This window comes from Ochotona curzoniae, unplaced genomic scaffold (assembly GCF_017591425.1).
Source record: "Ochotona curzoniae isolate NIBS_2020 unplaced genomic scaffold, NIBS_Ocur_1.0 scaffold_4506, whole genome shotgun sequence".
NCBI classification, from domain to species: Eukaryota; Metazoa; Chordata; class Mammalia; order Lagomorpha; family Ochotonidae; genus Ochotona; species Ochotona curzoniae.
This window is the reverse complement of record NW_024467119.1, coordinates 25,939,964-25,967,013: the sequence shown is the minus strand read 5'-3', so window position 1 is coordinate 25,967,013 and position 27,050 is coordinate 25,939,964. Positions and strand designations below refer to the sequence as shown.

The following is a 27,050-nucleotide window of genomic DNA, read 5'->3' as shown; positions in this document are numbered from 1 at the left end:
TCAAGCTTCAAGATTTGGAAAATTTAGGATTTCCATGTTAGGGATGCTCAAGGTGTATTACTACCTGCAACTGATCAACTGAAAAACTGAAGCACAGCGTAAATAAACTAATATCTAGTATTTACTAAGTTTAACAAAAGTTTCCATTTTCTACTTATTTCAAAAATGATACATTTTATATAATAATGCAGAAATAATCCTGAAATCTCACCACCTTAATGAAAGCTGAAATTGTTTCCAATGGTGTGCCCTTACAAGCAATGTAGTAGTGAAGTTCTCTAATAAAGGCTGCTTCAAGGTTAGCCACAATACAGACATGGCTGCCAATCTGCCTGCTGGGGGCTATTTTTTAAAAACCTTCTTGCAGTTACTTAAACACATGTATTAACTTTTAAAAACACTTTTTTCTATCAAGTTGGGAGAGAAGCAAGACAGGGAGCAAAGGAAGAAGAGAAGTGGAAAGGGAGCAAGGAAGAAAAAGAGGGAAGGGGAAAGGAACAGAAAAAGAGAGGGAGGGAGAGAGGGAAAGAGAAAGCTGGGAAACGGAGGAAGAGAAGAGGGTTAAGGGGAGAGGGAGGACGGAGGAGAGACTGATTTCCCAAATGCCAACAGGCACGGTTGGGCCAGGCCACAGCTGAGGTACTCCAAATTCCATTCAGACCCACTGCACAGCCATTATGGATCCAAGCACCTGAGGTATGACCTGCCACTTCCCAATGTGCACGTTAGCACAAAGCTGGAATCAGAAATCGAGGTGAGAGTCAAACTGGATGTGAGTTGCCAATCAGAGGCTTAGCCCACCCACAGTGCTACAATGCCCATCTTCACAGAGCTTCCTTAGAGTATCTCTGTCAGATCCTGAGTGTTAAGAAACAGCTGCCACTGACTCATGGACCCACTGCTATATGCAAAAGCTGGCACTGGGAGAGGTTCTGATGGAGGAGCCTGGGCAACTCCTCTGGCAGGACACAGACCCAGCAGGTAACCGCAAGAAACATGATAGGAAACAGCCCAGAACAGGCCATGGAAAGTTTCCCACTGGCATACATATGGCATGGGTCGGGGAAAGACCAGGCTGAATCTGTTCACATCATCCTCTGGCAAATCCAAGTATCAGAACAGTGTGGGTCGAGCCGGGTTCGGTTGCAACAAAAACTAATGCACAACATAGAATGCCAAGGTGAGGTTGCCTGTGCCGGATGTGACCACAGCACCCAACCAGCACACGTGAGAACCAGGAAGGGAGAGGGCAGAACCGGCAGGGGAATAAGGGGTGGTTCCTTTGCTGGACAGCTACTCCCAATGGAGAGCATGAGCTGGGATGGGGCAGACCAGACTAAGCAGGCCTACACCTGTGCACCTCATGTGGACAAGAACAGGGAAAAGCCAGGCTGAGCTGATTATTCCTACTGGTACAAACAAAATTAGAGAGGGTGAGGGTTGTTTGGGCTTAGTCACAGCATCAGCTGCAAGAAGCTGGCACTGGGGACTAGTTCTGTCAAGTCAAACCACAGAACTACCTGGAGAGTGCATAATCCGTGAGTGGGAGAGGCCTGGGAAGGAAATAGTGGGCTCCTCCCTCTTGGTTACCACTTCCATGGGAGGGCACGAAACCAGGACAGGGGCTGGGGTGGAATGGGGTGTGGGACAGACTGGACTACTGTTACACATACTGGCAAACCAGGGTAGGGGACGGGCCTGGTGGGGCTTATTGCGGGTCGCTGCAACTAGGCTGCAGCTCCCACTGGTTTATGCAAGGGCCGAGTATGTGCTGGGCAGAACCAGGCTGGACTGCAACACCCATTGGTTCCAGTGGAAGTCGGGAGTGAAAACAGAACCAACCCAGCGATTGCAACCACCAGCTGATCAGGGCCATGGACTGCGCCGGGCCCTGTACTTGCTAGTACATACAAGAATCTGGTCTGAGCACACCTCAGACAAAGTTTCTTTGGAGATTTCCCCAATTGAAATGCTGGACTCAGAACCCTAACCAAGAAAAGAGAGAAGACAGAACAGGTCAATCAACCATCTCAGCTATATGTCAGCAGCAAAATACAGGGCAAACTCTATGTGAATCAGTGGATTCTTCAAAGACTTCATAGTGTTTGGAGTGGCAAGATTGGCAGCAATTCATAACTGTTGAACTATCAGAACCACTTGAGCAAGAACCTTGCCAAATACTCTACATCCAGGACCTGGGTTGGGTGGGAAACTGGGTGGGCCTTCTCCCTTAATACCCCCCTTTTAAACATGAAGGAAACAATATGGAAATGATAGTCTTACCCACTTTCCTATAGCCCTTGAACCTTTTTACCCCAAATCACCATGTAAAGATTGTAAAAAATATAAAAATTTTTAAAAAAGCTGCCAGTTTGATGAGTAGAACTATTTCATTGTGTGGTTTTTTTTTTTTGCTTTTTTTTTTTTTTGGTATAATCTGGGGTACAGGTCTTTGGTGTACTATGGATTTTTCTGGCTTATATGTAAGAACTGCCGAATCATTTAGAATATTAAATATGTGTCATGCATACTTCAAATTTCCTTTTTCTTTTACAGTTTTTCTTCCCCCATACAGAATTTTATGTAATTAATCTTTGATTCCTGGCTTAGGTAAATTGCTTAAAATAATTATTGCAAGATTCAATAAATATTTACTTTTCATATTTATTGACTACTTTAATAATTTTATGCTTTATATTTTCTTTTTTATATAGTAGTAATCAAATTTTCCAGTTACTTTAAAATTTGATTACATAATAAGAGAATTTTAATGTGAAAACTTGACAGAGATGAATGACTTTGCTTATAAATGGCTCTCGCACAGTATTTCACAAATGTAGAAGAAGAACGGCTATCACTTACTTCAGCGAGCACAGATGATCATTTCCGTCTGTTGCATCATATTAAATTTAGCAGAACTCACAAGGCAGGATTTAGATTCTACTGAGACTCAAGTTATAATGTAGACTACAGCATAAAGCTTGGCATTTTTTCAAACTCATTTCAGCCCTAAAATGGGATCTGAATTCTGATATTAAGCATCATGAACATAGCCTAAAAATGTCCTTTCAAAAATCTTTTCCGTAGTCTACCACTAGGATTCAGTTTCTATGAGTATTTGTAAAATGTATATTATAAACTTGCTCAGTCAAGTAACTTGCCAACACTCTAACACATGACAGTACTATGGAATGGGACTCTACAATTTCCATATTGACTTCTCCATCCAAGCTGTACAAACTAATGGCTAGCAAGTTAGTTTCACCATGCTTTTAATAAAACTCTGTACCTCTAAAACTATTTTACCTTCTCAGTTCAAGTAAACTAAACTGTGACATACACAGTCCCATAAAATATCCTTCTTGGACCCCTTCCCATTGCATATTAACCAGGGGATTGGGTCTATGTAAAAGGTCTACCCCAAAGCCACTCTAACTCCAGCCCAGCTGTGGTGGACCTTAATTTGGCCCTTCCAACTAGTGCCCATGCACTAGGTGCCAAGCTGTTAGGCTCTCCCTCCTGGATGCACTTCTCCAGGTTAAAGCTCACTGGATCCTGACGACAACCAAAGAGAGGACCCAAAGAGTTGGTGGAAACCACAAGCCCTGACCCCTCACCCCCCTCCTGCTTCTCACTGCCATTCCAGAGGATTCTGAAGAAGACATGTCTGCTCACAAAACTATGAGACACTCACAATGTCTGATCCTGGACGATCTTATGATCTTGTCCTGACCCTTCCTAAAAGCTGCCCTCGTTCCTATCTGGACACAACAAGTGCTTCATTTGGCTGAGGCTGACTTTGTTGATTACACTGCTGGGTGCCTGTTTAAGCTCTACTGATTTGAAAAATGATTCTCATGTTTTTTTCTGACTGTCCCCTCCTGTCCTGTCCCCATGCAGAGTTTACTGACTGCATGTCACCCAGCACATATACTTGATCTCATTTCCTCACTTCTAAGTCAGTCAGTCTCTCTCTCTCTCTCTCTCTCTCTCTCTCTCTCTCTCACACACACACACACACACACACACAGAGTTGGAGGAAGGGTAGAGCTCTTTAATCTGATAGTCTACTTCTCAAATCCCTGTAACATTTGGGGATAGGCCAGACTGAAGTCAGGAGAAGGTCTCCCACACAGTTGGCAAGGGACCCAAGAATAGAGCCATTATCTGCTCCCAACCAGTCAGCTGGGAAGTCAGACACGGGCTCCCAAGCAGGGGCTTAAACCACTGTGCCACAGGCCTGGACCCAGGACACCTTCATGTCTTAAATGCAGATTCAAGTTCTCAAGTATATCTCTTGTCTGTGCTATAAATAATCTGAATGTATCTCCATGAATGGATTCATGCTTTACACCAAGGCCAGAGGGAACGAACTTAAGCCTTTTTCACCCTTCTGCCACATTAGGACCTCACTGTCCTGTGGGAACAAGTCTCTAAGAAAAAAAAAAAAAAAGACAAAAAAACAGAGGAGCAGTTTCAAAAAACTCAGGCCAGGCCAATAATGTAAACGAGATGCACTTAGTGGTGATATCAAGAAGATGTACAGGCACTTCTCACTCTCTAACCCCTATTCACTTCCTCAAGTAAATTAGCCATGAACTCTCATGAGAACAATGACATCCCCTCAGACTCCGTAACGCATGAGTAACAAGCATTTTTGTAAACGCTTATTTTATTCATCTACAACATAAACTTAAGCAATGAGTATAATATTCCTGCAGGACAAATTTGCTCTGCCCACTCTCCAATTTGCTGCCCTTAAGAAGCTAAGCCATATGTGGTTTTTAGGGCTGCCACTGGATATGCTTGGAAAACACTGTCACTAGCAAGCATAATGGTACATACACGAGCTTTGCTTCTCCCTGTCATGACAGCAAGCTAGTATGTGAGGACACGTCACAAAGCTCATGAATTCAGAGATAAGGTTACATTGATGGAAACGAATTTTGAAATCTGGCCAGCTTTTTCATAATACATATTTCCCATGATTTAAAAAGACGTATCCTCGTATATGAAGCATTTCCAATCACCTTTCAGACGTACTAGGTCCTTTCTTGGCACTTCCATAAAAAATAACAACAGCAACCATGAAATTCTGTTCCAATTAGCTGTGTCTGGGCGGATCTCTGGCTAAACTTCAATGTCTCTCACAGCAAGTACAGTTATGTTATTTACATTTGTACTCTTTGTGTACTAGCTAAGACCTTGGTGAGTATTCCTAAATGAATTGTTTGCTATTTCTACAATAGGACCTCATTACAGAATTTAAAAATGGGCTGGTGCTGGTGCTATGGCACACTGCTGTGTGCAGTGTGGCATCAGCATCCTATATGGGAGTTCTGGCTATTCCACTTCTGCCCAGCTCTCCTTGCTACTATGCCTGGCAGAGCAACACAGGGCGGCCCAAGTGCTTGGACCCCTACACTCAGATTCCAGCTCCTGGCTTTGGGGGGCATCTGGGGAGTGATCCAGCAAATGGAAGATCGTTGTCTTTCCCCCCCTCTCTGTAATCCTGCCTTTCGAATAAAAACAAATAAATCTTTTAAAAAATAGAAAACAAAAATAGACTTATCACCTTATAATACTAGTAGTAAAATAAATTTTGTGATAAACATCTTTTGAACTCACCTAAAGAGCTGTTGGGCATGGTGGTTAGGATGCCCACACCTCTCATCAGAGCACCTGGATAAGACACCTCCTTCTGACTCTGAGCCCAGCTTCCAGCTAGCCTGGCCTCTGGGATGCAGCTGTGACAGCTTGAGTGACTGGGCTCCTGCCGCCCGTACAGAAGACTAGGACTGAGAGCAGCTCCAAGCTTTGGCCTTACCCCCGAAGCTGTTGAAGGCACTTGGGGAATAGACCACTGAACAGGGATTCTCTGTCTTTCCAGTGATTAAATTCTTGTCTTGCATCCACCAGGATTGCACAATGGTGCTAATTCATATCCTGGCTGCTCCACTTCCCTTCCAGATCCCTGCTTGTGGCCTGGGAAAGCAACTGAGGACGGCTCAAAGTCTTTTGACCCTGTATCCACACAGGAGGCTTGGAAGAAAACTCCTGGCTCCTGGCTTCAGATTGGCTCAGCTCCAGCTGCTGCAGTCACTTGGGGAGTGAATCAGCAGAAAGAAAATCTCTCTGTGTCTCTCTTTCTCTCTGTATATTTGTCTTTCCAATAAATAAAATAAAACAAATCTTTAAAAAAAAGGATTTAATTGTTCCTTTAAAAAAAAAACCTAAAAGTTGAAGAAACACTAAACCAGAATTCAAAAACCAGCAGAGCATTTAGCCTTACATTCAAGCCGCTGATTGGCACACCTGTGTCCCAGAGCCTCTGGGTTCAACCCTGACTGGGGCTCCTGGCTCCAGCTCCCTGTGAATGTGAACTGGGAGGCAGTGCTGATGGCTCAGCAGCTGGTCTAGTTTCTGGTTTGGCTGCAGACTTCAGTCCCAACTGCACACCACTGCAGGCATTTGGGAAGTGAAGCATAAGATGAAAACTTTCTATTTCTCATTTTCTCTTAAAACAAAATTCGTTTAAATTTTAAAAAATTAAGAAACAAATAGTCACAAATATGGTAAAGGAATAAATTAATTCTTTCTAAAGAATAGGAACAGACTAACAAAGAGCTATCTGATACTCTTGGAATAATATATATAATGATATTAGTGGCTGTTATTATTTAATATACACCATGCAGTGGATGCTAAACATGTGCTAAGTCAATCACACTTTACATCATTATCTCATTTACCCTTCACACAAACAACCATCATCTTCATTTCACAGGTCAGAAAATAAAAATCATGCTCAATTTCTTTAAACTAGCCCCGATGGAACAATCTCATTCCTACACAGCTTACAACATGGTAAACTGAATCCTCCCACAAAGATTCTCCTACAGTGTTCATTCCAACCCACTGCTGACACTACCCCAAAACAGTTGTAAGTCTGCTTATTACTTCACCGTCATGGGTTTATCTTTATTTTTCACTAAAGAAGTTCTACAGAATTTTTTGGTAGCTTGTAAAATTACTCTAAAATTCCATTTAAAACTTTACAAAATTTTAGAAATATTTAGAAATATTTATTTAAGTATCTTCCATGCAGTCAGTGGTTTGCTGAACTGATAATTAAATTTAAATAACCTACATTACATTATTTGGAAATATTTATTTATTTATTTTTCTTGGAAAATCAGATTCACAGAGAGAAAGAGAGACAGAGAGAAAAGACGTTCCATCTGCTGGTTTACTCCCCAAGTGGCTGCAATGGCCAGAGCTGATCCTAAGCCAGGAGCCAGGAGCCTCCACCAGGACTCCCACGTAGCTGCAGGGTTTCAAGGCCTTGGGCTGTCCTCAACTGCTTTTCCAGGCCACAAGCAGGGAGTTGGATGGGAAGCAGAGCCAACAATACAAACCGACACTCATATGGGATCCCGGTGCACGCAAGGTGAGACCTTTAACCACCAGACTATTGTGCCAGGCCCTACATTACATTTACCTTTACTTATTACACTAAATTTCACACAAGGGTTGAAAACCAGAATGAGAGCATGCATGTAAACATAATATACTACACAGATCAAAAAGCCCCCACGTTCTCCTTTATTAACATCTGCTTGTGGCTAAATTTCACACAGAGATAAATCTTGTAGAATTTTTTTTTGTCAATATTTTAGGAAGCAAATATTTAAGGCCACTTAAAATTCAAGGAAAATAACTATTGATTGATTATCCACCATGTAATACTGCACTACTAGACATTCCAGGCCTGAAATTCCTTCCATTTAAGGATTTTTTAGTATTCCCAGATACTGCTATCAGACATAGATGGCAAAATCTAAGATCTCTACGTGGCAAGTCTTATGTGGAAAATGTTGCATGGATGTGTATGAATCTCAAGAAAGAACTGTTCGAAGAGTAGGAAAGTACTTTAAACATGCAATGGAACATACATTCTTTCACAATGCTTTATTACTCTTCTAATCTTCAAACCTGTCTTTTGTAGCAGAACAATTTAATATTACAGAACACAGACTTAAAGTTCACTAATGACTTTTTCATCATATCTGAACAAACTGTCTCCCTATCAGGTAATATAAACAATCTGGCTTAAGAAATGACAGTGGAGCCAGCATTGTCACAAAACAAGTAAATACTGGCATTCTATATGGATAACAGTTTATGTCCATGCTCCGTGTCCATCCCAGCTCCCTGCTAGCTAATGCCCTGAGAAAAGCAGCGTCCAGTGGTCTGGGTGTTGGGTCCTAGCAGCCACATGGCAGACCTGGATGAAACTTCTGGCTCCTGGCTTCAGCCCTGGCCCAGTGCTGGCAATTGCAGCCATCTACGGATTGAACCAGCTGATCAAAGGTTCTCTGTCTCTGTCTCTGTCTCTCTCTCTCTCTCTCTGTAACCCTCACTTTCTAAAGAAATAGATACATCTTTAAAAAAGAGAGGAAGGAAGGATAGTGATGATTTTAGAGACTAAGTTACCAAAACTGGGACACCAGTGAGTATGCAACCAGGAATTCCTGATTTTTTAGGCTGTGACAAGGAAATACATCAAGACTTTAACTCACAAGTTACAAATTTATCTGGTTAATGGTAATAAGTTAACTAATCATGCCTATTTGTTGTTCTGTAGTTGTTTCTATAATTCTAGAATTCTTAAATAAGGAACTATGTCAACATCAAATTAGTAACTTTATCTTAGTTAACCTTTCTTCATTTCATCTTCAGTATGCCTCTTTCCCTTCAATAAAACAGGATTCGGAATAAGACCACTGTGACCATAACAAACACATAAATCACCAAAAATTATACAGAAACCCTCACTGTTCACAGTAATCAGAAGCTGGGGGAAAAGTAAGCATAGTCTAACCTTTAGTGTGACATCACAGAGTTCTCCATTTTCATAAAATCGAAGAAGCGAGCCATGAAAATCTTTCCAAGCTTCATTCGCTTCAAAGATAAAGGAGTCTTCTCCCTCGCCATCGTTCAGTGAGGATCTGTTCTTCGTTTGCTGGTGCTGCTGCCTTTTGCCCTTTGTGAAGTGACTCCTCGCTTGTTTTGCATTCACAGATTCTGAAGCCATTTGCAACACTCTTTTTAAATGCGCTTCTCTCAGACATCACATGGGTTATTTCTTAGCAGTTGGGGAGAAGGCAGCCACTAAATTTCAGGCATTTTTAAAACCATGCGTAACTGTCACTGTACAATTTGCTGAGATTGAAAAGAACACAACACACGTGAAAACAAACCAGTAGAAACATTAAACCCTACTACTAAAGACTACAAGCATAATTACCATATTGTTTATTAAATAAAAGCTTATGATTGAACACTGAAATTTTCATGCTAAATATCACATAATCCAAACTGATTATTGTACCTTACTAAAGGAGTCTTAAATTCTACTATGAAAACAACTCAACAATACCTGAGATATAGAATATTTAATTTTTTTGGAAACAGCGCTCTGAACCGCAAATCCTGCTTAGAGACTTTATCCAGCTATGCAAGGCAAAAACTGAGGGCTATTTTAATTGAATTACATTATCCTAGATTATAGAGTTACATCACAGTGCCATCACTTAGGAACTTAGCAAATGACAACCTGCTTAAATCTGTTTTCTCAACCATGTAATGGATATCACTAACAGGAATATTTTGAGGATTACACTGAGAAAAATTACACTGCCTGGCATAGAATTGCTCAACTGGTATGAAGACCTCATTTTACTTTTATTTTCACAGAGTTTATTAGTATTTACATGCAAAACCAAAGTTACTTTCATTCTCAAAGTGTATCTGATGAACATCTACATCATCAATTCTGTGTTACAAATATACCTGGAAGAGCCCAGCACTGCGGCATACCAGGTAAAGCCTTTGCCGGCATTCCATGCAAATCCTGGCTCCTGTCCTAGCTGTTCCATTCCAGCTCCTTGCCAATGGCCTCAGAAAAGCAAAGATGGCCCAAGGATCTAAGCTCCTGTCACCAGCTTGGAGTCCCTAAAGAAGATCCAGGTTGTTGCAGCCATTTGGGAAATGAATGAGTAGATGGAAGATTTCTCTTTCAAATAAATCTTTTGCAAAAAACAAAATACATATGTGTATATATATATATATATACTTAAATGTATGTGTACATGTATATATGCATGCATATAAGTATGGAAATATACATACGTATAGTTTAGACTGGAACAATTTTAAATAAAAACATCTATTCCATCATTTATACACATATGATATTTTTAAGGCTTCACTGATATTTTCAACTATCAAAAGGAATACCTATCAATCTTATGTAAAGAATTACATAAAATGTAATAATGGATTTGTAAGTACTTATGAAATTACAAGTCATTTTGCAAATATTTCCATTAGTATAGGATGCTATGCTTATTAAGCAACTTCAGAAAATTATATATATCTTAGCCAGAAAGCTAACTGAATTAGGGTCTGTATGGTTAATCCCACCATTTCCAGCTTTTGATAGGATTCAAAATGGTTAATTTAAGACTACAAATTGGGGCGGCACAGTGGCTCCTCTTCCACCTGTAGGTCTCAGCACTCCACATGGGTGCCAGTTCTTGTCTCAGCTGCTCCACTTCCCATCAGCTCCCTGCTTGTGGTCTTGGAAAGCAGTGAAACATGGCCCAAAGTCTTGGGACTCTACCCACATAGGAGAGACCCTGAGGGGACTCCTGGCTCCTGGCTTTAGATTGTCTCAACTCCAGCTGTTGCAGCCATTTGGGAAGTGAACCAGGAGATGGAAGATCGTTGTCTCTGTCTGTCTCTGCTCTGTAAAATTTAACTTTCCATTAAAAATAAAAATCTTAAAAAACATTACATATAATGGTTATCAGTATCTTCTTTAAAATTTCTGTGGTAGAAACACGCAACACTAAACACCAACAAGCCAGATCTTCAAATCCCCTGTACACAGGAGTGGCTTATGACTTGTTTTTTAACCACTAGAACACCACAAGGCAATGAAGCACCACTCTCGTAATGACTCTGCACAACACTGCATGAACACAACAGAAAAAGTGACTGAAGGTGCAGATTTTGAAGCACAGATTACCATGGAGAAGAGAACTACACGTAGAGTCCCACAACCTGAAGGAGGCTGCCACCTTATACTCAGCAAAAAGCAAGGGCTCTTAGCCCTATAAGGGTACTTTAGAAAATCTGTGGAAAATAAAGTTTAAAAATTTAAGTTTACTTTGCTGCAAAAATTTTGGCATCATGTATTTTTCATGAACTTTTTCAAGTAATTTAATTCAGCTACAAAGAAACAAAATTGTACCACTAATTCAAGTGGAAGCAGATTTCCCCATAATTGAACCGCAACATAAGAATATAACCGGTCAACATCCAGAATGCTGCCTTGTGAGATCCTAAGCAAAACACACAACTACGCTGTGCCCAGAATCCTGACCCACAGAAAATGTGAGATAATATATTTCTGTATTTTTTCTTAGTTTATTCATTTTAGACACAAAGAAACAGCAAAGAGGCCTCCCAGCTGCTGGTGGGTCTCAGGAAGGGATGTCTCATGCCTGGATCCCAGATGCCAGCCACCATGTGCACGTGATGAGCTGTCCCCGGGACTGCCTGGGCTCTAGGGGCTGCTCCTTTCATGGTGAGTACACCAAGGGGGGAGGTCTCCGTGACTGGGCAGGTCTGGGGCCCACCTGCCACCCTCATTGGGCGGTGAATGGGACTGGGGAGGGACGCGACCTTGGGCCTGGGAATTTAAACTTCCAGCAGCCTCCCGGCTGCTGGTGGGTCTCAGGACGGAGCGTCTCATGCCTGGAACCACACACCAGCCACGGAATGCCAAGGTGAGGTTGCCTGTACAAATGTGACCACAGCACCCATCCAGCACACGTGAGAACCAGGAAGGGAGGGGGCAGAATTGGCAGGGGAATAAGGGGTGGTTCCTTTGCTGGACAGCTACTCCCAATGGAGAGCATGAGCTGGGATGGGGCAGACCAGACTAAGCAGGCCTACAACACCTGTGCGCCTCATGTGGACTAGATCAGGGAAAAGCCAGGCTGAGCTGATTATTCCTACTGGTACAAACAAAATTAGAGTGGATGAGGGTTGTTTGGGCTTAGTCACAGCATCAGCTGCAAGAAGCTGGCACTGGGGACTAGTTCTGTCAAGTCAAACCACAGAACTACCTGGAGAGTGCATAATCCAGGAGTGGGAGTGGCCTAGAAGGGAAATAGTGGATTCATACCTCTTGGGTTACCATTCCCACGGGAGGGCACGAAAACCAGGACAGGGGCTGGGGTGGGATGGGGTGTGGGACAGACTGGACTACTGCTACACATACTGGCAAACCAGGGTAGGGGACGGGCCTGGTGGGAGGTTATTGCGGGTCGCTTCAACTAGGCTGCAGCTCCCACTGGTTTATGCAAGGGCCGAGTATGTGCTGGGCAGAACCAGGCTGGACTGCAACACCTATTGGTTCCAGTGGAAGTCGGGAGTGAAAACAGAACCAACCCAGCGATTGCAACCACCAGCTGATCAGGGCCATGGACTGTGCCGGGCCCTGTATTTGCTAGTACATACAAGAATCTGGTCTGAGCACACCTCAGACAAAGTTTCTTTGGAGATTTCCCCAATTGAAATGCTGGACTCAGAACCCTAACCAAGAAAAGAGAGAAGACAGAACAGGTCAATCAACCATCTCAGCTATATGTCGGCAGCAAAATACGGGGCAAACGGAGACTCTATGATGCACTATGTCAATCAGTGGATTCTTCAAAGACTTCATAGTGCTTGGAGTGGCAAGATTGGCAGCAATTCATAACTGGTGAACTATCAGAACCACTTGAGCAAGAACCTTGGAGCATACCCTACATCCGGGACCTGGGTTGGGTGGGAAACTGGGTGGGCCTTCTCCCTTAATACCCCCCTTTTAAACATGAAGGAAACAATATGGAAATAATAGTCTTACCCACTTTCCTATAGCCCTTGAACCTTTTTACCCTAATTAACCATGTAAAAATTGTAAAAAAAATATAATTAAAAAAAAGAGAGAGAGAAAAGAAGAAAGGAAGAAAGGAAAGAAAGGAAAGAAAGGAAAGAAAGGAAGAAAGGAAGAAAGAAAGAAAGAAAGAAAGAGCAAAGAGAAAGGTGGCCAGCACTCCCCTCTGCTGGCTTACTTCCCAAATGGCTACAAAGGCTAGTGCCAAGGTGGGAAGCGGGGAAATCAAGCCAGGTCTCTCGCTTGCTTAGGCAGCACATATACAAACCAGGCCTCTCCTAAGGAAGTCATCAGACGAGAAAAAGGAACCACAGGAATAATACAGGAAAAGAGCAAGTCCAGTTATCCCTAACTGCATTTGATATGACCCATTAGATACAGGAACCAAAAAACATCAAGATTACTGGCACTGGTTAGAGTTTAGGAAAGTTAAAGACTATAAATTCAACACAACAAAAAATCAACAGCCTTACTACACATATACAATGCCATTGTGAAAAAGAGCTTGTTACATCAGTCACAACAGCTACAAAAAAACTAAATACTTGGATAAATTTAACCAAGAATGTGAGAAATCTCTACAATGCAAATTACAAAACATCAAGGAAAGAAACAGAAGAGAAAAATGGAAAAATCTCCCATGTTCATGATTAGAATATCATCAAAATGTCTATATTATCCAAAATTTAGATTCAATGCAATCCCAATCAAAATATGAACATATTTTTCTGATATAGAAAGAAAAGACCTTGAACAACCAAAGCAATTCTATACAGTAAATATAAAGCTAGAGGCAGCACAATACCAGATTTCAAGATACATTACAGTTATATTGAAAACAACAGTATTGAAATTAGAACAGACATGTCCATCAATGGAACTGATGGAAGACCCAAGAAGTAACCCACACATCTACAATCAACTGACAAATGGGGTAAAATCATACTTGGGGGCCTGGAACTATGGCTTAGTGGTTAAATCCTCACCTTGCATGGTTGGGATCCCATATGGGCATCGGTTCTAATCCCAACTGCTCCACTTCCCATCCAGCTCCCTGCTTGTGGCCTGAGAAAGCAGTTGAGGACAGCCCAAAGCCTTGGAACCCTACCCTACATCTGCATCGGAAACGTGGAAGAAACTCCTGTCTCCTGGCTTCAGATTGGCTCAGCTCCAGCCATTGTGGTCACTTGTGGAGTGAACCGTGGATGGAAAATCTTTCTCTCTGTCTCTCTGTATATCTGCCTTTCCAATAAAAATAAATAAATCTTTAAAATCATTACTTGCAGAAAGGACAGATTCTTCAACAAATGGTGTTGAGATCTCCCTCTTAATGGTCTGGGAAAGTAGCAGAGGACAGCCGAAGTTGTTGGACTCGGGCACCCATGTGGGATATCTGAAAGAAGTTCACCAGCTATCAGGAAAATGAAATAAAAAAACCAAAATGAGGTATTGTTGTTCCACTTAGAATGGCTATTATCCAAAAATAAAAAAAAAAGATTAAAAAAAAATAACAAATGCTGACAAGGCTGTACAGAAAAAAATGGTGCAAAAAGTTTCCCCAACACACTTCGGTGGGAATACAAACTAGTACAACCATTTCTGAAAACAGTATGAAGAGTCCTCAGGAAAACTAAGACTAAAATCCATATGGCCCAGGTATCCTACTCCTGGGAAGATTTCCATTGAAAATGAAATCAGCATATGAAAGACATACCTGCAATCCCAATTTTATAGATGCTCAATTTACAATAGCTAAGATATAGACTCACCTAGAGGAAAGATATCTATCAACTGCTGACTGTATAAAGAAAATATGGCCTATACATACAAAGGGATATTACTCAGGTATTAAAAAAGAATGAAACCCTAAATTTTATTAAGATTTATTTATTTGAATGTCAGAAATATGGAAAGAGAGGGAGTTGGAGAGAGAATGAGATGGACAAAGAGATTGTCCATCAAAGGGTCACTTCACAAATGACTGCAACAGCCTGGGGCTGGGCTAGGTGGAAGGCAGGAGCTTCCTCCATGTCTTCCACACAGGTGGCAGGGGTCCAAACATCCAGGCTAACTTCTGAGGCTTTCCCAGGCCATGAGCAGGGAGAATGATTGCAAGTGGAGCAGCTGGGACAGAAATTAGCACACTGGTTGCTGGCATCACAGATGGTAATTTTACATGCTAAGCCACAAAGCTGGCCTCTGAAACCCTAAGATTTGCAACAAAAATACATGCAACTGGATTCATTATGCTAAGTGAAGTGCACCAGACCCAGAAAGATAAATATCACATTTTCTGTTTTCAGTGGGAGTTAATGCATAGGGTAAATATAAAAATTGTATGGATGTCATATCAGTTGGCATTTAATATAAATATTGCTTCACTAACTCCTATGATATATGTGACACTATACTCTTTCCAACATTAAAAAAGAAAGAAAAGAAATGGAGAGGGACAAATAATGAGGACTCTTCTCATTTAAGTGAGGTTTTGTTCTTAATTTTGGTTAGCCATGAGTGTGCTCAGAGGACAAAACATCCATTTATCTGCACATTTATGTATACTTCTTTGTATGTATACTGTACTTACACAATTGTTAAAAAAATTATGGATCTTCATAAAAGCAATATCATTCCAATGGGTAAAATTTTAGCTGAAATCCCCTATCATAATTTAAAAGACTTCGGTTACTAAAGTGAAGTATTCTGTTGCATAAAAAACAAAATCCAAGATGTAATATACTTGTTAGTTTATTTGAAATACAGAAATAGAGAAACCAGAGAAGCACTGGTTCACCCCAAATGCCCGCAACAGCCACAGCTGGGCTGGGCTCAAGCCAGGAGCCTGGAAATCCAGCTGGGTCTCCCATACGGGTGGCAAGGACCCAACAGTTTCTACCTTCATCTGCTGCCTCTAACGGTGCCTAGCAGCACAAGCTGGAATCAGAAATTTAGCCAGGACTTTAACTCAGGCACCATGATATGGGATATGGCGGCTGGGGTGGGAATGAGCGGGTCCCAAGCAGCATCTTAACAGTTTTTGCCTAAAGCCCACCCATAGTAACTTAAATTTTAAATCTACAGTATTCTGCAAACTCCGTCCTCTCTAATTGATGGCTGATATCTCCAGACTTCTCAGAATATTCCTGAAAAGGCCAAATCTAGGGAACCATATGTATGTTCCTTTATACCCAAATTCCCAAGTACTGGTTCAAAATGGTGAACTTTGAAAAGCATTCAAGCGGCAAACAAAACAAAACAAACTCGAACAATCACTATCAAAGGAAAAATGAGACTCAAGGACAAAGATAGCATTAATCCAACAGACTGATTCATTCCAAAGTTTGCCATGCATTGTTTGATCCACCTCCATCTCTCCAGGCCTTGTGAATGCTACTGGTCACAGATCCAGCAAGGGAAGCCACCTTTACAATCAGACCGGCCATCAGCCTATCACCACACACAAAAAAAATAAAGCTGACTTCCAAGCCCTGAGATAGAACTCAAACTTAGAACTATACTCTAGTGCTGAAATTTAAAAAATGAAAATGAGACTTATTTCAAATTTAAATTATAAATTCTAATATAATCTACATAAGCAAATAACTTCCAATAAATTACACACACCTGTATTATTTCCTAACAAGTAATAATGAAAGTAAAAAAAAATCACTTGAGATTTAATGTAGGGGTCACATGATGGCACAACTGGCTTATCCTGTTTGCAAGTGCCAGCATCCCATATGGGCACCGGTTCGTGTCCCAGCTGCTCCACTTCTGATGCAGCTCCTTACTTGCAGCCTGGGAAAGCAGCAGAGGATGGCCTTTGGCCTTGGGACACGTACCAGAGAGTCCGGAGAAAGACCTGGGAGGAGACCAAGGAAGCTCCTGGCTCCTGGCTTCAGGGTGGCAGCGTTTTGGGAAGTGGACCAGTAGATACAAGATCTTTCTCTCTGTCTTTCCTTCTTTCTGTAAATCTGACTTTCAAATAAAAATAATTCTTTAATAAAACAAAAAAAAATTTAATAGAACTTTATACTCTGTGATAGGAGATAAAGCAGACGTATGATGTAAACATGATCTAGTTTGAAAAGCACTTGATTTTCTTTCACACTTGGTGTTTTGTCCAGAATAAAAGGTCAAAATCTTACAATATAACAACTTTCAGCATTTTAAATGATATTCAGACATCCTGGAAGATACAGTGCCATTCTCTACCACGCACTCTACTGTCCATCAAAGCTGTGAGAAGCAGACAGTATCTAGCTAACAACAGATCAGACACCTGGCCCAGCAGCTAAAGTATTTCAAAACCCACACACTAATCTAAGAGCTCCAGTCCCCACTCCACTTCCAATTCAATCCTGCTTCCTGCTAACACATACCCTGAGAGACAACAAGAGGAAATTCATTTACCGGAGTCCCTGGGAGACCTCAATGGTGTACCAGTTCCTGGCTTCAGCCTGGCTTACTCCTGGTTATTGCAGGAATTTGGGTAGCAAAAAATAAATAAGTAAATAAGCAAACAAACAGAAAGGAAGAAAGATGACTTTCTCCTTGTAGCTGTGTATTTCACACAAATAAAATACTTGGTGCCAGTGTAGTGATATTGCAAACAAATCTGCTATCTGTAGTGCTGGTCTCCCATATGGAATCTGGTTCAAATACTGGCTGTTCCACTTCTCATCCAGCTCCCTGCTAACGGCCTGGGAAACCAGCAGAAGACGGTCCAAGGGCTTGGGCTCCTGCACCCATGCTGGAGGCCTGGAAGAAACTCCTGGCTCCTGGCTTTGGACGGGCCCAACTTTGGCTGTTGTGGTCATCTGGGGGAGTGAACCAGTGGATGCAAGATCTCTCTTGGTCTCTCCCACTCCTCTCTGCATAACTCTTTCAAGTTGGATAACTGGTGCCAGCACTTGACTCTAGCTTGCTGTAGATAGACTCTACAAGTTAAGGTGCTAGGGTGCAAATGACTGAGTTCTAACAACCTACATTGCAGACTGGATTTCATTCCTGAATCTGGCTTCAGCCTTCCCTCCTGTCTCCCTAGGGCATTTGTGTGGTAAGTCAGTGGAGGGCAGCTTTTGCTCTCTCTCCTTCAAAATAAATACATAAAATTTTTTTAAAAAGTAAAATGGTGTCAGTTTCTATAGCTAATATCTGACATCTGATATCACAGAAGACAGTGCCAATTTTTAAACTTAAGTGCCAAATTTTTTAAATACAGAAGCTATTTGAAATTAAGGTGTTAAACATATTTCCATAATTTTTCAATGATACTAAGCTTCAGTTTTCTACAACTCAAAAGCACCTAATAAACAAAATGATTCAGTTTATTGAGTGCACAATACAATCACTGACTTGTAATGGAGTCTATGCACTTCAAGTGATACTGCTATGTCAAGATAGGAAAATCAATGGTAACCCAAATGAGGAAGTTTGGTCAGGGAGGAGGCTATGGGGACAAGAGACACACAGGAAGTCCCTATACTTTTCACTGAGCTTAAAGCTCCTCTGGAAAGAAAATCTACTTCTGGGGGTTGTTGCTGTGATGCAACAGGTTAAGTTGCTGCCTGGGACACCTGCACACCATGGGTCCTGGCTTGTGTCCCAGTTGCTCGGCTTCCTGCTCCCTATTAATGCACTTGGGAAAACAGCATAAGATGGCCCCAGTGTTTGGGCCCATTAGCTCGCATCCTGGCAGATCAGAATGAAGCTCCAGGCTCCTGCCCGGTGTGGCTCTTGTGGCCATCTGGGAGTGAGCCAGTCAATGGAAAGTGGATCTCTCTCCTAACTCTGTGTTTCAAGTAAAATGCATAAATCTCAAAAACATAAAGGAAAGTCTATTTCTTCAAGAGATTTCTAACTGTATCCCATTTACTCGATAAAAAATATTACTAAAAAAAATACTCTGTGCATTGAGTTTGTCAGCATACAAAACTTAGTATTACAGAACACACCACCTTAGAAAACAGTAGTATCACCAAATGCTAAAGGAACGACCAGACTTCAATGTTAAAATGGCGACATAAAGTGCAATACAGGAATCCTAAGCTGTCTGTGTTGACGTGGTTGTCACCTTCCAGGAAGTGGGTAAAAGAGCCCTAAGTTTTCAAGTGACCACAGACCACATCGCGAGGCCGAGTTTTCTCCTCATGCACAGCCCGTAAGACAGCAGGTGAGGGCGGGGCAGAGGTTTGGGTTCCTGCTGGACAGGAGGGAGACACACCAGTACCAGACCGCTACCTCCCCCCATCTCCCCACCCCCAGGATCAGCTCCAGCTGCTACCAACATTTGGAACGTAACCCAGAGACGCTAGATGCCTGCCTCTCTGCCTTTTAAATTTACAATGCTACAACGGGTGCTAGAAAGAAACAGGAGGAAAAGTAGCAGCTAATGAAGAAGCCACCTACAAGCAGCTTTTCAGGAGCCAGTACTGGCAGCGTTTTGTAACTGTGTCAGGCCCCGGGAAAATCAGGCAAGATCCAAACGTGCCAGGGCTGGCACAACACTCCCATCAATCCAGGTTCTAAGAACTTTCTCCCAAAGTCTCCTCCCAGAGAGGCAATAACACAAGCTTCGGGATCGGAGCCCCCAAATACAGGCACACAATCAAAGCAGATGAAAAGGAATTCTAATAAACGTTTAATGTATAAACTGATCGGATTTCAAAAGCTTTCCAAACCCAGGCGACTCAACACTAGGATGACTCCCCTGCAAGGCCAGATAGGGACCAGGCGCGGGCTGCACCTGCACACAAATTGGCTGCCATCTGGAAACAGGGGCACGTCCCCCAAAACTGCCTGCAGCGGCTGCGGGCTAGGAAGAGGCTTCCCGCCGAGGCCCCGGCGTCACACCCGAGCCCCTCTTCCAAGACCCTCCCAGGACTGGCCAGTCCCAGATCGGAGGCGAGCCCCCGGCCGGACAAGCCCCAGCGGGCTCCGAGCCCCCCAGCCTCGACCCCGGCAGGACTCCCTGGGGCCCGAACCCATGCAACCGCGCTCGCCCCGCACCTCCCCGCGATGCACCTGCCGAAGAGGCGACCGAGGAGCGACCCGGCGGAGGCTTGACAGAACCAGACGCGGGCTGCCCCGCGGGGAGCAGGGCCAAGTTCCTCCCGCCAACCCGGGCACCAGAAGCCGCGGCGAAACGGAACGGGGCGGGGCGGGGCGGGAGGTCGGCCGGGGCCCAAAGCCTTTCAGCTGTGGAGTTCGCGTGGCCACTCGGGAGCGAGCAAGCAACGGCGGCGCTCCAGTGGGAGCTGAGGCGCGGGGGCGGGACGGGCGCGGGCGGCTGTCCGCTCGACGAGGCAGAGGGCGTGGGGAGCGCTGAGCCTTCGCTCACCTGGACTCTCGCTCCCCGCGGCGTCGCCCACTCCGGGGCCTCGACGCCTCGCGGCCGCCCCGCTGCAAGTCACAGCCGGCCCGGCACGAGCAGCCGGGCACGCGCGCCCCCAGTGCGCGGTTCCGTGGAACCCGGGCCGGCGCCGGCCGTCCTCGCTCCTCAGACCTGGCGAGCCACGGCCTCCGGGGACGGCGTGGGCGGGGCGAGGAGGCACGCAGGGGTCCGCGCGCAGCACCCTGGGAAGTGTAGTTTTCGGTCATCGCCCGGAGGCCACGCCCACGCCCCCGTTTGGGGTTCCCTGGGGTGCCACCCCGGGCGCTGAAGGTAACGCTTGGTGGGTAAGGGTAAGCGGAGGTTAGCAAACGTCTCCGAAATTTTAGAGAGGCCCTCGCGTCGCCAGTGCCTCTGAGGTTTCCATTGCTACACTTCCGGTACTTAAAAAACTCAGCTGCTGTCGGCTGATTCCCTGCCGCGCGGTCTTGGGTGTTCAGTTATTAATGTCTTTAAAAGACGAAGCGGGCGGGACGGAGCTGGCTGCCCTTCCCCCACGTGTCCCACACCGGATACACAGAGCTGCTGGCGTTTGTAAATAAACACAGCGAATAAACCTTGGGTTGGCCTAAGTCTTGATTGCTGCCAACCCTAGCCAGGGAAAGTGATGCTGCAGGAAACCAGGAGAGGAATATGTGAGCCGGGATGTGGCTCAAGCGAGCAAAGGAGGACATTCTATGCTACCAGTGTCTTGCCAGGGCAGCCTCGTGTCAACAATCCTAGGACTCTGTCATCAATTTAATGATAGCACATTTATTAACAATAACACTTCAGTTTGTGTTGATTTTTCTAGAAGGAAGTATTTATATAGGCATCTGATTGAAAAATCCAAAAATGATTATCTGAAATTTTATTTCCAGAAAAAAGAAATATTTTTTCCTTTTTACATAAAAATAATGGATTCATAATATATCAAAATGCTGTTCTCTAAAGCATTAACATATTTCAGCTCTGTTGTAAACATCCTTGAAAATGTATTGCAAAACCACTTTTTTTAAAGATTTATTTTTACTGGAAAGGCAGATCAAATTTAAAAAGAAGAGAGACAGAAAGATCTTCCATCCACTGGTTCATTCTCCAAATAGCCACAAGGCAGGAAGCTGAACTAAACTTCTTCTGGGTCTCCCATTTGGGTGCAGGGTCCCAAGGCTCCACTGCTTTCCCAGGCCACAGGCAGGATCTGAAACAGCACCCACCCATAGGGGAACCCAGCACACGCAAGGTAAGGATTTAGCCATTGAGCCATTTCCTCGCTGGCAGAAGGGGCGGGAGAGGGAGCTTTACATTTTTTTTTACTTTTATTGGAAAGGCACATCAGATTTACAGAGAGAAGGAGAGACAGAAAAACAGAAGAGCAAAAAACACTTTGAAGAAAGAATGCGGAGCCTGCCACAGTGGCTCACGAGACTAGTCCTCCCCCTCCAGCACCAGCAACCTGTAAGGCTGCCAGTTCATGTTCTGGCTGCTCCACTTCTCATCCAGCTCCCTGCTTATGGCCTGGGAGAGCAGTGGAGGATGGCCTAAAGCCTTGGGCTCCTGCACCCATATGGGAGACCTGGAAGAAACTCCTGACTCCTGGCTTCAGATCAGCTCAGCTCCCACTGTTGCAGCCATTTGGGGAGTGCACCAACAGATGGGAGAGCTTTCATTTTGTCTCCCCTCTCTGTCAGACCTGCCTTTCCAATAAAAATAACTACATCTTTTTAAAAAGGGGGTTAGTCATAAAAAGTAAAATTTGGCACATGAGGTAAAGCTGTACTTGTATGTAAAATGGAACTTCAAAAAGTTTCCAGAAATGTGAAGTTAAAGAATAAGCTTCCTTGGATGTAAAAAGCTCTGGAAACCCATGCATAGCTTTTTCATAATACTAACTTTTCACATTGTTTAAGTACCCTTTGTATTTGATGAAGCATATTCTAATAGAAATGTCATTTTATAGTCTTAACTTTTTAAAACCAGTTTGCATTGCCTGCTAAAAAAATGTCTAAAGAGGAAAGCTGTCCTTTTTTTCTGTCAACATGTGCAAAACAGACTCCTCGTAATTACTAAAAATGCATATCAAAATATTTATAAAATATTTAAAATTATAAATACATGCGTAACATTTCAATGTAGTTACCACATTATAATACTTCTTCATTCAAGAATATTGGTTGAGGAACCAGTGCAGTAGCCTAGTGACTAACATGCTTGTCTTTTCTGGGCAGGGATCCCATATGGGCGCCGGTTCGTATCTCGGCTGCTCCACCTCCCGTCCAGCTCCCTGGTAATGGTCTGGGAAAGCAGAAGAGATTGGCTCAAAACCTTGGGACCCTGCATCTGCATGGGAGACCTAGAAGAAGCTCTTGGCTCTTGGCTTTGGATCGGCTCAGCTCTAGCTAATGCGGCCACTCATGGAGTGAACCAGGGAATGGATGATCTTTCTCTCTGTTTCTCGTTTTCTCTGTATAGTTGCCTTTCCAATCAAAATAAGTAAAAATCTTTTTTAAAAGTATTGGTTGAGCACCATGAACAAAACTGAGTAGACCCTGCCCTTTGTGGAGACTTGCGGTCTAGTCATTGAGACAGAGAACTGAACAGACCAGGAGTGATGAGGACGGATGTGGAGGACGATCAAGGGAGTGGGAGCACGTAGAATCCACCGTTTCTGGCAGTTTATTTAAATGTTTTGGATTGCCTGAATACGGAACCAGCATTGTGATATAGCAAGCCAAGCCACAGATTAAGATACTGGCACCCCTTAGTGAAGCACTGGTTTGAATCCCCGCTACTCTGCTTCAAACCTGCTTCCTGCTGAGGCACAGCAGGAGATGGCCCTTGACACACGTGTAGGAGAACTGGATAGAATTCCTAACTCCTGGTTTCAGATGGACCCAGGCTAGGCTCTGACGACTGTTTGGGAACTGAGGCAGCAAATAAAAGATTCTTTTTCTTTATCCCTCCTTCCCTCTCTCCCTTCTTTGCCTTTCAAATAAATAAGTGAATCTTTTTTTTCCTGTCCAACAGTTATGAACATAGTCTGTGTAGTGCCTCTACCTTTGTGTAGGCTTGTGTTCAGTTGCCCTCTGGGCTTCTATAAATTGAGTCTCAGCTGTTGAAAAAAGGGCAACCAAGCGGTTATGTATCGGTAGAACAACAGGTTGTCAGGTTGTTTTACTCCAGTCCTCCACTCTTGCCTGTCAAGTGACAGGCTGAAACTTTTCTTCTGGTTCTCTTCCTTGCAAAAGAAGTGCGATTGCAAGTTCCCCTTTGCCATGTTGTGGAGAGCAAGTCACAACATGTAGAATGTTAGGAGGAACCTGTATTTGCCAAGCAGGGCGATTACAGCTCCTGCTACACTTCAGAAATCACTGCATCTCGTGGCTGAAGTCAAGGGGTTTTAAGCTCTCATTAACACGCAGCAGCCAGGGATTTCCAATCAATTCAGATGGTGCATATTACAGATCAATTTACTTAGGCAAATCAGATACAGACACAGAGAGCTGTGTTCAGCCACACTCTTAACCTGGTGCTATCTTTGTGTGCCATTATCCAGCTTCACCCTACCACAATGAGGTCTGCCTGCAACTACCCAAAAGCAACCACTCAGAAGGTCGGAGGAGTTGAGCTTCTGTTTGTACCATCTGCATAAGGGTTATGGATTCACACCCAGCATCCTAACCGCATCCATACCTGGGGGTGGAAGATGGCTACCCAATGTCATCCCAGGGTTCCTGATGTGGAGCACACTCCAAGGGTATTGCTCAAGTGCAATAGTTCTGATAGTTCTGAAATGTTATTGATTTCATTGCTGCAAGATTGAGGAAATTCTTCCAAGGTCCATTGGCTGACGTAGTCCATCTTAGAATCTCCATTCACCCAGTTACTTACTTTCAAAGCTTTATTGGGTGAGCTGTCTAATTTGTTCTGCCTTCCATGGTACTAGACATCTTTTGCAGTCCACAATGAACTGGTTATCATGTCCTCCATAAGCATCTGGGAATGCTGTCCACTGCACAGGCCTCAGCAACTGAGAAGATCCAGTTCTGACACGTGCACTCCATGGTCAGATCCTGTGATTTTTCCCCATGGCTAGAGTTCTGAGTCCAGTGATCCAGTTGCGGAGGGTGGTCCCCAAATAAACCTCACCATAGGTGACCTCAGATCTGACTCCCATGTGTGCCAGCCAGTGTGGGGTTCAGATTAGTCCATCATGAACATCAGACTACACACACACTGGTGGTGTGTGACACAGTTGCTGTGTCAGTTCTGTCTCAGTCCCGTCTCTTGTGCAAACCAATTGATGCTGCGACCCAGCCTAACCCTACCCACCGCACATTTGGCCCTCATGCTCATCAAAGGGAACTGCAGCCCAATTGGAGTGGCCTCAGTAACTCCCACCAGGCCCACCCCCTGGTTCCTGTGCATGCCAGTATGTGCAGCAGACTGGTCCAGTCTATTCCAAAATCCTGGAGTTCATTACTAAGGCTGAAGGTAAGATGAGCAACAATTACTGTTATGTTGAATTTCTTTGAATTTGAAAAAATTCAAAAAGTGAATTTTCAAAAACGAAAATAAAGTTTTATTGCACTAATGTGAAGGTAGTATCAGGAAACAGACTACCAGAGTCCTGTTCTAATGAAAGTCTTCAGAGACATCACACACCTGTGGCTCACTTAGTCAAATAGCTTAGATGGGCCACTGGCACAAGACCAGAAAATGGAGCCTTGCAGTATGTCTTGGGGTAGAAGGTAGGAAACGATTGTTAAGAGAAATTGAAGCACCACAAGAAAGGCTGACTGTGGATAAGGGTGCTAAGACAGGAGGGAAGTGCGGCATGTAAGAGAACTACAAGCCAAGTCCTCTGACCCAGATAGGGAGGCCGTGAGCCGGCTGGCATTCAAGTGCTTTGAGGACATTTCCTAGACAGACAGAGACCTTGGGCAGCTGTGTGGGGACTGACCATCTGGCTGCAAACTGTGCCTCCACAGCTAATGAAAATAAGGTTGGCTTTTTCATCAATCTTCCCAAATCCCTACATAGGCCACATCTGAAAATCCTTCTGGAGGCTATACAGCCTTTGATTCCAGGATTAGAGATGCAGACTTAAATGCAAATGTCTTTTGAAGTTAAATCACTGCAATTTATTCTGACTAAAGTTCAACTGGATCACGAATCAACAGATAGGATCAGATTTTTTCCTGTGTTAGTGTCTCGGGAGTTTGGTTCAGCAAGCAGTCCCCAAGGCCCTTAGTTATTATGGGCTACTCCTGTTCATTCTCGCATGATGCTGAGGAAATGAATCCAAGCTAAGAATATACACTTCGTCAGATTTAGAAAATGCCTGGGATTTTTTGTGTTTTGGCCGAAACATATCCTGAAATACTAGGTCTATTTCCTTGACTTGCGAATCATAAGTAGTCTTGATTTATATACGTTCATTAGCAAAGGAAAACTCACATCTACAGTTTTTAAAAAGAATCGCACGTATGGTTTTTATCGGGGATTCTTTGTAGTGTAGCATGCTTAGGTCTAGGAATGAAGCAAGCTGTGGCAAGCAGGGAGCAGGTGTGAGGCTTCTGCTTGTCTTCGCAAGGCTGGGCACTCTTGCCTCACAGGGGAACCCTCGGCAACCTTACGGGATGCGTGGAACTCCCAGGCTCTGACTGGCTGACAGCCTGATGAAGGTGATGATAAATGTAAGGAAGGCTGGGTTGGCAGGAGAACCTTTGCAGTAGATCAAGTGCTAATCTGAGGGTAAGCGGAAAGTCAACCACCTTTGCATGCAACACGATGGCTTTGATCATTAAGATAGATAATAAGACTGTTGATTATGTTACTGTGTCTCTGAGTTTTGTTTTAACAACTCCCTCAGATTTTTGTAATGATGTATTGGAAGAAACCTAATAAAACCAGTGTCTGGGAGCGACTCACTCACCTGAGAGTGCACCCATTCCTTTGGTCCCTGTGATTAATCTTAAATCTTGCATTTCTAAGTCTTTCAATTCCTGTCCTAAAGGAAGGCTAGTCTTGTTTCTTGCAGGATTGTTGCATGCTGGTAAATGACAATTTTTTTTTTAAAGTTCAGAATGTAAAATTCAAAACTTTCTATTAGGATATAATCTTTTTAAGATTTATTTTAATTTTTTTTTGAAGCAGTTGCAGAGAGAAGGAGAGAGAGATCTTCCATCTGCTGAATCATTTCCCAAGTGGCCACAGTGGCTGGGGCTGAGCTCATCTGAAGCCAGGAGGCAGGAGCTCTTTCTAGGACTCCTACATGGTAGGAGCTGGAGCTGGGAACTGAAGCAGGGGCCCAAGGACTTGAGCCATCCTCTGTTGAGAGGTCTTTCATCCACTGGTTCACTCCCTGAATGACTTCAACAGTAGGGAGAGAACACAGAACCCAAGCTATCCCCCACTGCTTTCCCAAATGCATTAACAGGGAGCAGGGAGGAGTGGAGCAGCCAGGACTCCGGTCTGTACTTACATGGGATTCTGTGCTTGCAGGTGGAACCTTGACTCACAGTATCACAACACTGACTCCCAATTTCATGTTTTATGTGAACATTTTAAGGTCGCTCTGTATTCAGGGATTCTCTCTCTCTTTTTTTTAAATTTTCTATCTGCTAGTTCACTCCCCAAATGTCCACAATGGTTGGACCTGAG

At 43.6% G+C, this 27,050-nt stretch overlaps 1 protein-coding gene across 4 annotated transcripts in view; it reads right to left on the bottom strand.

Moving 5' to 3' along the window:
- KLHL8 (kelch like family member 8) overlaps window positions 1-20,439 on the bottom strand; it is a 41,416-nt gene extending 20,977 nt beyond the window's left edge. Inside the window, exons 1-2 of one of the 4 annotated variants that reach the window (XM_040966840.1) lie at window positions 20,355-20,439; window positions 8,885-9,225 (exon numbers count right to left, since the gene is read on the bottom strand). In XM_040966840.1, coding sequence (XP_040822774.1) covers window positions 8,885-9,097 — 213 coding nt within the window. In that variant the 5' untranslated portion in view covers window positions 9,098-9,225; window positions 20,355-20,439. Of the gene's footprint in view, window positions 1-8,884; window positions 10,099-20,354 lie in introns of those variants that run through there. The other 3 variants (XM_040966842.1, XM_040966841.1, XM_040966839.1) reach the window with 3 other exon arrangements.
- Between the last annotated feature and the right edge of the window lie 6,611 nt (window positions 20,440-27,050).